Source organism: Fukomys damarensis, unplaced genomic scaffold, assembly GCF_012274545.1.
Source record: "Fukomys damarensis isolate Sample0158 unplaced genomic scaffold, DMR_v1.0_HiC HiC_scaffold_23, whole genome shotgun sequence".
Lineage (NCBI taxonomy): Eukaryota > Metazoa > Chordata > Mammalia > Rodentia > Bathyergidae > Fukomys > Fukomys damarensis.
Window position 1 is genome coordinate 51,449,139 of NW_022900935.1, and position 11,419 is coordinate 51,460,557.

Genomic DNA, 11,419 nt, shown 5'->3' on the forward strand with positions numbered 1-11,419 from the left:
ACTCTAGAAATAACCCCTCCTATTTTAACACCCTCGCCTACTCAGAGGGTTTTTAGTTTCATCCCAAACAATCCCAGGGCCCGGAGGTACAAGTGGAAATTCAGAACCTATAAGCCACATTGCTTCTCTTCACCTCTCCAGCCTTCCCCCCGGTTATCATCCATGTCCACGGGGACACATCTTCCTCTTTCCTTCTGGGTCTGGGAACCCCTGGCTGCAGCCTGAATTCAACCAATTGCTATGCAAGGTGCAAGGAAAAAAGGGTTTTCTGAGATCTTTTATTTCAAACCACAGTCGGATTCTACCCAGTTACAAATGCCCCTCAGGGCTCCTGGACGCCAAGGAGGGATATTCAATTCACTGAAAAGGGTGTATATTGTCACAGAGAAGAGAGGTGCCAGCTTTCTACACAGGGAGCGCCCAGCATGGGTAAAAGGAGCACAGGCTGTCCCTGTAAGGTTTTTCAAGACCACAGGAGCTGGCTTATCTCAGGCAGCAGGTGCAGCAGGGACAACCTTAAGCCCTCTAGAAGGTGGGGCCCCTCCAAGCCCTTGTGCACCTGCTGGCCTTCCTCCCTCCAACCCTGGGCAGGTCTGGCTCACGTCCACTTTCTCGTTAGAGGAGCTGGTTGCTGCCCACAGGTGTTGTGGGTGGGGCAGAGGGGAAGGGGCAGGTGTAAAACCCCTGCCTCCTCTCTAGAAGATTGTGGGCTGGGGCTAAGCTTCCTGAGGTCTAGTGCTCAGGTTCGGCATCCATGCAGGACTCCCAGGGGTTCTGGGGCATTCGGGGCAGAGAGAAGAGCAGGAGGGCGATGCCGCCGAGGAAGAGCAGGATGAAGGCGGCACAGGCGCAGGCGAAGGACCAGGAGTAGAAGTACTCGATCCAGACGGTGTCTTCACTGTCAATCATGCGCTTCACTGACTGCCGCAGGACCTCTACCGAGACCAGGATGCAGAGCCCTGGGGCAGACCCAGGGCATTCAGGAGGAGGGCACTGTGGCCACCAGCCCCAGTCTGCCCAGGCTACCGCGTGGTGGAGAAGGTAGTGACTTTGTCCTGGTTGGGGGAGGGAGGGAGGGGTGACTGGGAACCCACGGGCCCACTTTCCTGCCCCCCTCACCCCATGCAATGCCCACGTCCCTTAGGAGGCTGGCAGAGACAGGCCGCATCTCCTCCCATCTTTCGGTAACTGCTCTCTGGGAAGTTTCCTCTGTGCCTTGAGGATAGTGTCCTTGTGCAAAACGGACAAAACAGCAATATCTCTCTCTCTTTCGGGGCTCCTGGGGTCACTGAGGACCCAATCGAGTTCGCTTCTGCCCAAGCCCTGAGGTAGGCGTGCAGACGGAGTGGCACCCGGACATCATCTACCTGCAAAGGCGTAGAACATAGATGCCGGCCGCAGCAGGTAATCCCGCTTCTTGCGGAAGGACAGGACTGCACAGACGGTGCCCACAATGATGAAGCCGAGGCTGAAGATGCCGATGGCTGCCGCTGAGATGCTGTATTCTGTGAAACGGAGCGGCCTCAGGCCTGGGCTTCATCCCCACTGGGGCCTTCAGCCAGACTAGTGACAATTCCCATTTCACACCTGACTGAGAGACTACTCAGAAGGGCTGGGGTCAGAGGTTAGCAGGATTTCTCCAACCCACCCCCTTCCCCAGGGGCAGAGGCCAGGAGATGGGGAGGCTTGTGGCCAGAGACTTTCTGAGAGCAGAAATCTTCCTCCAAGTGACAGGCAGAAGGGGGCGCTGAGCTGTGGGAGGTAGGACAAGGGACTTCTAGACGAGCGACAGAGTGTGGGTGTTACTTAGCATGTGTGAGGGCGTGCGGGGGTTGTCTCCTAGTGCTGTGTGTGCCCTCACGTGTGAGGTCTTTTTAGTGTTGTGTGTCTGTGTGGGTGTGGGTGTCCCTTATGTGAGGCTCTGGTGATTGTGTGTGTGTGTGTGTGCGTGTGTGTGCGTGTGCACACATGCAAATGGGCACCTGTGCACTGTGTGCAGCCGTCCACACATGTGCAGGCCTGGTCTGGACGCGTGAGCTCCTGAGCTCCGTGGTGGGAAGGAGCACAAGGGTCCCTCCCAGTTCCCAGGGAATGACCTACTCCCTGTTCCCCTGCATATATGGACCCAACCCCAAACCCCAAAGCCTTCTCCAGGCCTGTGATCACTGGTCCCATTTTCTTAGCTCCTGACACAGGGCTCTGTTGGAAAACGTGCTCTGGCCAAAACTGCGAGCTACTGGGAAATGTCTCCTTCACCAGCTGTCCTCAGTGCTGATAAACACGCCCTGGGCACCTAGAGAGGCTTGCTGCCACTTGTGGGCCCAGAACCGGGAGGTGGCAGGTTGCTCAAGTGCACCAGGCCAGGGATGCCTCTCACCAGGAGTGGGGAAGTCATTGCTTTTCTGACTCCCTGGATCTGCAGCATGCGGCAGAAGTTGCTTCACACGACCCGCTGCCGTCTGCTGCAGGCTCACCTTTCTGAGTGGTGAATTCGAAGATCTCCGAGCTCTCGCCTGGGTTGAAATGTCTGAAGTAGGAACAGTTCTTCTCTGCAAAAAAGCCAGACAGCGTGTAAGTTGTGATAAAGGACCAGAAGCCAGGACAGAGACACAGAGAGAACATGGCACCGTCCTGCTGGCCACAGAGGAGACTGCTGGCTGGCTCTCTTCCCCCAAATCCTGAATCTGGACCAAAACACTTCTCTGACCCTTGGAACAACATTTCAGCAGGATAACGGGGTTGCATAAGAGGCTGGGGGGTCCTCAGGGAGCAAAGACTGCAGGACTTGACAGGGCAGACAGCGTACGATGAAGGCAGATAAGGGTAACCAAGACGCAGATTTCACAGCATTTGTCAGAGTGCAGGGTACATGGGTTCCAAAGATCCTAACAGCCAGGCCGATGCCTCTCCCCGGGGGACCCTGGGCAATGCCTGGAAACATTTTGGTACAGAGAAGGCTATTCCTGGCATCTGGTAGGTAGAAGCCAGGGATCCTACAAATGCCCAGGCCCCCTCCACAACAATCGTCCCACCCCAAATGTCAGGAGTGCCCAGGCTGAGAAGCTTAGGACCCACCCAAAATCTAGAGCCGTGTTTCTTGTCAGACTCGAGGCCTGCTTTGGTTCTCTGAGAGTTGTAGGGAGCAGCATATTTTTGAAAGTTTTTTAGGGGATTCTGATGCTCAGACAGGTTGGGAAGCCCCGCTGGGGGCCGGCTGCTGCGTGCAGGTAAAGAACCTCCACATGAAGGCCGAATTCTGACCGTTTCTTTTCATCAGAACCTCAGGGCCTGTGCCGGGGTGCGGCCCAGACACCAGATTCCCTTGTACCTGATCATTGTCCTAAAATCCATAGAGAGGGTCTGGGGACAGTAGGACCCCAAACCTGGATTCGATGGACGAGAGAGAGGTTCAGCACAAAGAAATTCACACTACTTTTAAATATAATTCACTTGCGTTTTCCCTTTCAGTCTTTGTCTCGTAACTAGACATACCATAGCATCGAGATAAAGTCTTATTGAATATGTTTAATATTCTTCATTCCTGATGTAGGAAGTTGCTGAATGTTTTATATTTTATGTTTCTTTTAAAAAACTATATTAGATTGCTTTTTATTTGTGCCCTTTATTTGAGGTCCTTCACTGATTTCTTTTTCTTGTGGACCCCTGACCCTCTCTGCCTTTAGTTTAAATGGCACCGAGTTTGGAATTCATTGCTTCCCCTCCAGGCTCCAGATGCCCCAGTTGCTTCTGGAAATCTACCCTGGGGGCTGCCGAAGTCATCGCTTTTGTTGGGATGAAAGCTGCCTTCTGTCTGGCTGCATCATCTGGGTGCCGCTTTCCCTGTGTTTCCTGCCCTTTGTCTGCTCGGGAATCAGGGCTGCTGCCTGTCCCAAGCTCCAGGAAGGAGCCGACGCTTGGAGATGGGGCCCCGGTCGAGCAGCAGTAAATGTTGAACAGGAAAGAGCCTCCTCTGCGAGCATCTATGTTTAAATCATTTTCCTTCCGAGCCGAGTCCCCCGGAGTGCCTGACGCCTGGTGGCAAAGTCAGAATCCATCCTGTGCTTTCCTGTCTCCCGGCCCCCACTGCTATTTTAAAGCATAACGTGAGCCTCTTGTATTTGTTAGATTATTAGCTGTAGATTCTCTTGAGCCTCAGCTTCAAGACAGCTCATGCGATGTCATAAGTCTCCCGGGGTCTCCCTCCGGACAAAGGGACATTTCTGTTTCGTTCTTGAAGGGCCAATTTCAGTTGTCATTGGAAATCCTCTGAGAAGAATTGAGTGAGTTCAAGCGTATTTCACGGTCAGCTGCCTCCCCGGCTCCTAGCTGTCCGCAGGTTAAAAGTCCGGGCCACCTGGAAAGCTTGGCCAGGCTCAGCTGGTGTGGTCCTTCTGGGCTGCTGCGGTGACTTGCTGAGGGCCTGTTCAGCTACACACGGGGCTCCCCTCTGGGGGACAGGGCCTGGCGACTGCTGCTGGGTGCTGGGATAGAAACGGCCTGAGCTCAGGCGTGCCAGGGTAGGCCAGAGGGCTGCGAGGGCAGGGCTGAACACTTTGGAGGGAGCTTTTCCTTGGGTGGTCCAGGCACAATGTCTCCCTCGCTCTTCCTCTGTGAAATACCCTGAGATGGGGAAGAAGGGACAGGGAGTACCCAGTGGATAAGATTCCTTCTCAGGGTTCTGGAAGCCTCAGTTTCTCTCTGAGGTGACTGGACTTGGAGACTCTCTCTCTGTCTCTCTCTCTCTTCCTCTCTCCCTCTCTTCTTCCCTCTCTCCTCTCCCTTTCTGTTTTTTGTTTTCTTTTTCAAGATAGAGTTTCACTGTGTAGTCCAGACTAGACTTGAACTCACTATGTAGCCCAGGCTAGCTTTGAATTTGGGACCCTCCTGCCTCAGCCTCCTTAGTGCTGGAATTATAGGCATGTGCCACTATACCCAGCCCCATTTTCTCTCCTGCACATGAGGAAAGCCTGCTCCTCTGCCCTGAGCCTAGCAGGAACATCCACTCTAGGCTACGTGGCTGCCTATGGGAGACCATAAGCCCCTTCATGGTCCCTACCTAATGGGCCCTAAAGATGGAGTGGGCACGTCAGACCCACACCTCAATCAGGACAAACCAAGACTGGCAGCTGCCAGTGTCATTCAAAGGGAACACAGGGTCCTGTCACATGGGCAGAACTTGTGGTGACCTTGCCCCTTTGGGTAGGTGATGTTTGGGAAGCTGAACAACAAGAACGGGTTAAAAAGGAAGCCCGAGGGCTGGGGATTTGGCTCAGTGGTTCTGCCGCCGGCCTTACAAGCACAAGGGCCTGAGTTCGATCCCCGGTACAAACAAACCAACAAAACACGAAGCCTGTGAGGCCCGCCGTGGGGGAGGTCACTTAGTCACAGGCGGGGCGTGTGATGGAGAGGGACAGGGATAATCTCGTGCAGACTCTGCAGATTCCAAGCCTTCCTACCCTTCCTCCTGGATGCCACCCCTGGGTCTATCACCCGTGCATGGACTCTGGGCTGCAGCTCTGCCTCCATCGGTTCCGACCCCCAAGTGGGCTGCGATCCCAACAGCAGGAGTGTGAGTGGACGAGAGTTAGGACTCTGAGGTTCCTGCAGTCAGCTTTGGCTTAGTGTGGTGTTTCTGTCTCTATCTCTGTACGATTCCTCGGTCTAAAATGTGAAATGGGTTGTTCCGAAAAAAACCTAGTGACCAGCTTTGGGCTTGGCTGGGGACAGAGCGGTCGGGCCAACCGCATATTCTGGGTCAGGAGTCACTGGGCTTGCGGAATCGTATCTGCAGCACCAGTGCCCAAGAACCGGAACACCTGGTGAACTTGGGTGAACAGCAGATGGCCCTGGGTTATTGCTGAGATTGTAGTAGGGAGCGAGCATCTGTCAGAGCCTTGGCTATATTAAAAAATAATTTGATTCGTGCAAAACCCTAGGGAGCGAGTGCTGTAGCAATGGGAAGAAAGTTCTTACTTGCATCGGTACCAATGTTGTCTTCAGCCTTTTTGTAGAAGATGCTCCCTCAGTTCTCAGCAGCAGTTTCTGGGTCATGAAAGGATTGTATAAGACCTGACAGGAGAAGCCCCAAGGCCTGAGCCCGGAGCTCAGAGCACTGCTTCTCAGTGGGGCCAGTCTAACTACGAGCTTGGCCTCCAGCCTGGGCTTGCGTGGGCGGTGAAGGGATCCCCTGAAATTTGTGGGGTCAGGGGCGCCCTGAAGGAGAAGGTGAGCTAGGGAAGTGGGGCACTGGGGCAGGCTGCTGCCTTGCCTGAAAAGGTCAAGCCTGAAGGAAGAAAAGGCAGGGACAGCTCTCCGGAGACTCACCTAGGCCTTTCGGACCGTTCGGGAGGCTTTCAGCCATGATTTTCTCACACGGCTCCTATCCCTTTCTTGCTCCTTCTTCTTCTGGGAGTCCATTATGTCTCTGAAGCTCTGTTCATTTTCTTTATTACTTCTTCTCTCTGTTCCCCAGAATGGCTAATCTCAATCGACCTATCTTCAGGTGCTCAGACTTTTTTCTTTTGCCTGCTTGCATCTGCTCTTGAGCCCCTTCCGTTGAAATTTTGAACTCTCCAATGTCTCCTGGAGAAATTCCTTTAGAAATAATTTTGATCCTTTTATCGATCTGTTTATTGATATTGATATTTCATGAGATATTCCTCACTTCTTTAGGTATGGTTTCCTTCAGTTCTTGGAATGTATTTAAAATAGCGGGCTTACTAAGCCCAATATCTGGGTTGGTAACATTTCAGAACTAATTTTGCAAAGTCTGTATTCCTCATCATGTGTGACCACTTACCTCTCTGTTCCATTAGCTTAGTGGTCTGGTAACAGATTTCCTGAAATGTTTGGAAGCAATGCGTCATCTAATCACTGTGCACACCCACTGCCTTTTAGATGCCCAGGAATATTCTGAAGCTATTAAAAGCCACTTAGGGATAGCTCATTCTCCAGCTTTTGGCTAACTTATCTTCTCCCCTCCACTGTTGTTTATGACTGCCACGAATCTCGACTGGTTTTAAATAAGTGTCCCTTGGGAGACACTTTGCACTAGATAAGCTCAGAGACAGGTCAATTAAAGACAGCTCTGCAAGCGGGGAGTTCCAGAGGATGGGTCAAATAACGACACCACTCTGAACAGGGCTGTGAAGAGATCTAGCCCTGTTCTGTCCTCAGAGCGGCCACCAGGCTGCCGGTCTTCGTTGCCCATGGGATGTTGGTTTTCAAACATGTGGCAGAGCTAGGGAAGGAGGAGAGTGAATACAGCTGAGTTAAAATACCATAAACTCACGGTTTCTCCTGAGAGTCACCCGTTTTTCTTGAATAAGCACTTGCTGGTTGGCTAGGTTTTGGTTAGTTTCCTAGTTTCTGAAAATGTGAAATCTGATAGGTTTCGTTTTCGTTTTTGTTTTTTTGCCACCATTCTCGTCGCTTTGATGGAACAGAAAGATTTTGGAAGGGAGTTCTTGTCATTTTTTTTCCTGATGTTATTCAAAGTTAATATAAGTAAATCGCAGCAATCTTTGCCTCATAGTGCTACATTGTGTGCCATTATTGTAATTGTTACTATTAAATGAGAGAACAAAGCCGGGTGTGGTGGTGTACACCTGTAATCCCAGCACTCAGGAGGCTGAGGCAGGAGGATCACCCTGAGTTTGAGGCCATCCTGGGCTACATAGTGAATTTAAGGTCAGCCTGAGTTTGAGGCCATCCTGGGCTACATAGTGAATTTAAGGTCAGCCTGAACTACACAGTGAGACCCTGTCTCAAACTAAATAAATAAATAGGTAGGTAGATAAATAAAAAAATAAATAAAGGCACGCATTTGAGAACATGTGTGAACCACCTTCCTCTCTCCAGAGAAGAGTGGTCCCAGGGAAAGCAGGAAGGGTGGATAGAGTAGGGAAAAGATGTTTATTTGCAGAGAAAACAGGAACATGCTTGGAAAGGTAGTGCTCAGAATCACAAATGTGGGAACTCTGATTCATGGCTGGCCTCGGGGGAGAAGGCCAGAACACAGACCGACTGCTGGGCTTCCAGGCCAAGAAGTACCTGCCGGTCCCTTGCACCTGGCTCTCTTGCCTGTCTCTTCCCTGCGTGGTCTCAGTTCAATGCTTTCCTCATCTGCTCTGACTTTAAAAGGCAGAAGCCTTCAAGGACAGGTGTACAGGGCCATAATGTGCATTCCTATGCATGGTCCCTGGAGAAGCCGCCTCGCCCTGTCCTGCTCTGCCCGGGGTGTTGGCTGGATGATGCATCTGTTTACGAGTATGCAGCAGCAGCCAAGGGCGTGGCGCCGGGACTATGTGACACCCTTGAGCACATGCCCACGCCTGTCAAAGCCCTCCACCCCAGGACTTGGTGTTTCCAAGACAGTCGAATATTTATGAGTCTCTGTGTGCCCAACAGGGGTGAGTGAGGCTGGGGTGCTCAGAGCAAGCAGCAGGGAGGAAGAGAAACAGAGGAGTAGAAGATGGGGTTTGGGCTCTTTGTCCTACACGCAGATGGCAAGATCTTTGGGGACTCAGCCCTGATGCTCTTGAAGGGTGGATTTCAAGGAATAGCTGGACTGATAATAGAAAGAAGTATTTCTGAACGTCAGGAGGGAAGTCACACACACTCTGGCCCACTGCCATCGAGGAGACACGACTGTAAGCACCAAAAGGGATCTTCTGGTGCTAGGCCTCAGTTCTGTATTTTATAGAGGAGGAAGCCGAGGCTGAGATAAACCTCATCGCCCCCTAACAGTCAGGGGGTGAGAGCCAGGCTCGATTCTCATCAAGTGCTTTTTCCTCCAGGCCATGCTCCCTTCACGGCCCAAGGGGTCCCTGTTTGCAGAATAGAGACCTAGGCAAGGAGCTCACCTGTAAGCTGCTGGGTCACATGGTAGCAAATCAAGGATTACCCTGAAATGCCAGGCATTTTAAGAAAGCTGTGCAGCTCCAAGCAGCCTGAGCTAAGGGGAGCCTGTGCAGATGGACTGCAGGTTTTCACCACGAGACCACAGCTTGTCGTAGCCATGTCCTGCCTTGTAGACATATGTGCCTGTACCATTGCTCCAGGCCTTGCACCCGGAAGGGCCTCATGACTGCTTTCAAGCTCTGCTGCCACTGCTTGACACTCTTGGCAACTGGGAAGAGAGAACCGTTTTCATTTTGCCTGGGCCCTCAGTAATCCAGTAGCAGCCCTGTGTGCCCGCCATGGATCCCTCCAGCCTGAGGGCACACAGTCACCCGGCCTGTCTTTGCAGGGAGAGAGAATGGAGCTGGGACATCAGTGAGTGACCACTGCTGGGGCCAGAAGGTCCTAGCCTGAGAGATCTGTCCCTCTTGTTTCTCCTGTCCTGCAGTCTGCTCTAGGGGAGAAGCCCCAGGCCTCGGCAAGAGGAAGTGGCCAGAGACAAGTGCCCTGGTTTTACAGCCCGGCTCTGGACACCAGCACCAGTACCTATGGTTCCGAGCTTCCTCCTTTGCAGGGAGGGTTGGGTGGCTGCTGAGTTCTGAGGGCGAGAAACCTGCCTTCTCTCCCCTGGGCCCCTTCTCTGGGACAAAAGGAAGGGCAAGAGGCAGGAAGGGGAGTGGGAAGTGGGTACATTACCCCCAGACAGGGTGAGATGTCCGCAGCCCCTGTCCTTTCTGGCATCCACTGCGATGCGTGCGGTGCAAATCCTCCAGAGGCCGAAGTGGGCTGCCTCGCAGGTGGTGTTGTGGTGCTCCATGTGGGGGCTCAGCACGGCCCAGTGGTCAGTCACCACAGCCACCACGGCCAGCACCATGCCCACCAGGATGCAGAAGAGGGTCACGCGAACCTTCAGGGATTTGGTCTGGGACATGGTGGTCACTGAGGGAAGGGTGCTCTGCGCAGGGGGCAGCTGCGTCTCCCAGGGTAGGTGGTGCCTGACCAGTGTGGCGGCAGTGGCTTTGGCGTGGGGGCGGAAGCTAAGTTTAGTGTGCCTGGCTGAGCCAGAGTGGGCTGGCCTTGGGGCTGAGAGACACTGGATGGGGCTGAGCAGCTGGCCCAGACGTGACAGAGGCCTGAGGAAGGCTTCTATTAATGCTCGCCTCCAGGCGTGTCACCTCAGGTTTCAGGGCTTTCTTCTCCTCTTGGAGCCAGAAAGACTCCAGGGTGGGGCAAGGGGAGAAGGCTCTAGATGGTGACTGGAGACCTCTGCTGCGAGGTGGGGTTGGGAGGGGGCAGAGAGGGTCCCGCTTGTTCATCAGGTGTGAGGGCTGAGGGGTACTGTGGGCTAAGGGCAGAGAACCCCGAGAGAGAGAACCCTGTCTCTTTATCCTGGGGGTCTGGGTACCCCAGAAACCTCCCTAGGGACAGCACGGGGACCACACTGACCTCCCACACATGCCCGGCTTCATCCCTCACGTCACAGAAAGTTTTCCCCTGTGGAATTTCCCAGGCTCGGTTGCCCAGCCATGATACGCTTAGCTTCTTTTCAGTTCTTTTCCCATCCCTGCTATTAGGTCCTGAAAGGAAGCTTCCGCTTGGGAATAGTACATCTCTAACACCTTTCTGACACTTGCAAACCGCGCTTTGAAATGGAGAGAGATCTGCCTGCAGGGGACAAGAGCCCAAGTGGACTTGACTACAGGCTGTCCCAAAGCAAATTTCAGTTTTGCCTTCTGTTAGGGCAGGCAAAACAGACTTTCCAGTATTGTTTTCACGTATAAAATAAATGCATATACATAAAAACATAAGTGGATCCACAGGAAGTGGGTACCACAGATACAGCAGAGAACATATGGAGGTGCGGGACCCCTGCTGAGGGTGCTGCCTGCTCCACACCTGCCAGGCTGGCTCTGAGGTCCCTGCTCCTATATCCCTCCTGAGTTCTGCTGTGTCTTCTGTCTCGGGTGAGCAGAGTCCCTCTTTCTGAGTCCAAGAGGTTGACAGTGAACAAGGAAATAGATCTTTGAGCTGGGCAGGATCTAGAGCTTCAAAACCCAGTCCTCAAGTTGACAGAGATTACAGGAAGACTCTGCCTGTGAGCAGAGAAACTTTCGGGCATCCAACTGTGGACTCACAAAATGCACATGTTAATGCTAACTGTGATAACAGCTTTATTTTTTTCCCAGTACTGGATTGAGCCTAGGGCTTTCTCACAGAATTACATCCATGCCCCTCCTTTTTTAAAAAAATTTGAGACTTGTTCTCAGTCACTAAATTGCCCCGGTTGGGCTCAAACTTTCCACCTTCCTGCTTCAGCTTCCTACAGCACTGGGATTATAGGCTTGTGCCACTGTGCCCAGCTACAGCTCATTTTCACTGAGTGTTCTCTATCTACCAAGAGGTCTGCTAAGCCTTTACATGGCATCAGAGTTAATCTTTTTTTTTTTTTTTTTTTTTTTTTTTTTTAAAAATTTTTTTTTAATTCAAAATTTTTTTCAAGTTTTAAAACATGAAGATA

The 11,419-nt window shown here is 52.4% G+C and overlaps 1 protein-coding gene across 1 annotated transcript; it reads right to left on the reverse strand.

The window, feature by feature from the left end:
* Window positions 1-304: 304 nt before the first annotated feature.
* Cacng1 (calcium voltage-gated channel auxiliary subunit gamma 1) lies at window positions 305-9,907 on the reverse strand. Its single transcript, XM_010616802.2, has 4 exons — window positions 9,598-9,907; window positions 2,475-2,549; window positions 1,368-1,505; window positions 305-959 (listed from the first exon to the last, which is right to left on the reverse strand). Exons 1-4 carry the CDS (start codon window positions 9,830-9,832, stop codon window positions 733-735), a joined length of 675 nt encoding a protein of 224 aa, XP_010615104.1. The 5' UTR covers window positions 9,833-9,907; the 3' UTR covers window positions 305-732.
* Window positions 9,908-11,419: the final 1,512 nt, after the last annotated feature.

Bases quoted from the DNA above. Each gene is read 5' to 3' on its own strand.
- Cacng1 (XM_010616802.2), bottom strand. From the start codon at position 9,832: ATGTCCCAGACCAAATCCCTGAAGGTTCGCGTGACCCTCTTCTGCATC. The intron at 2,550-9,597 runs GTAATGTACCCA...GCTTTTTTGCAG, and splicing joins ACATCTCACCCTGTCTGGGG to AGAAGAACTGTTCCTACTTC. The intron at 1,506-2,474 runs GTGAGCCTGCAG...TCCGTTTCACAG, and splicing joins CGAATTCACCACTCAGAAAG to AATACAGCATCTCAGCGGCA.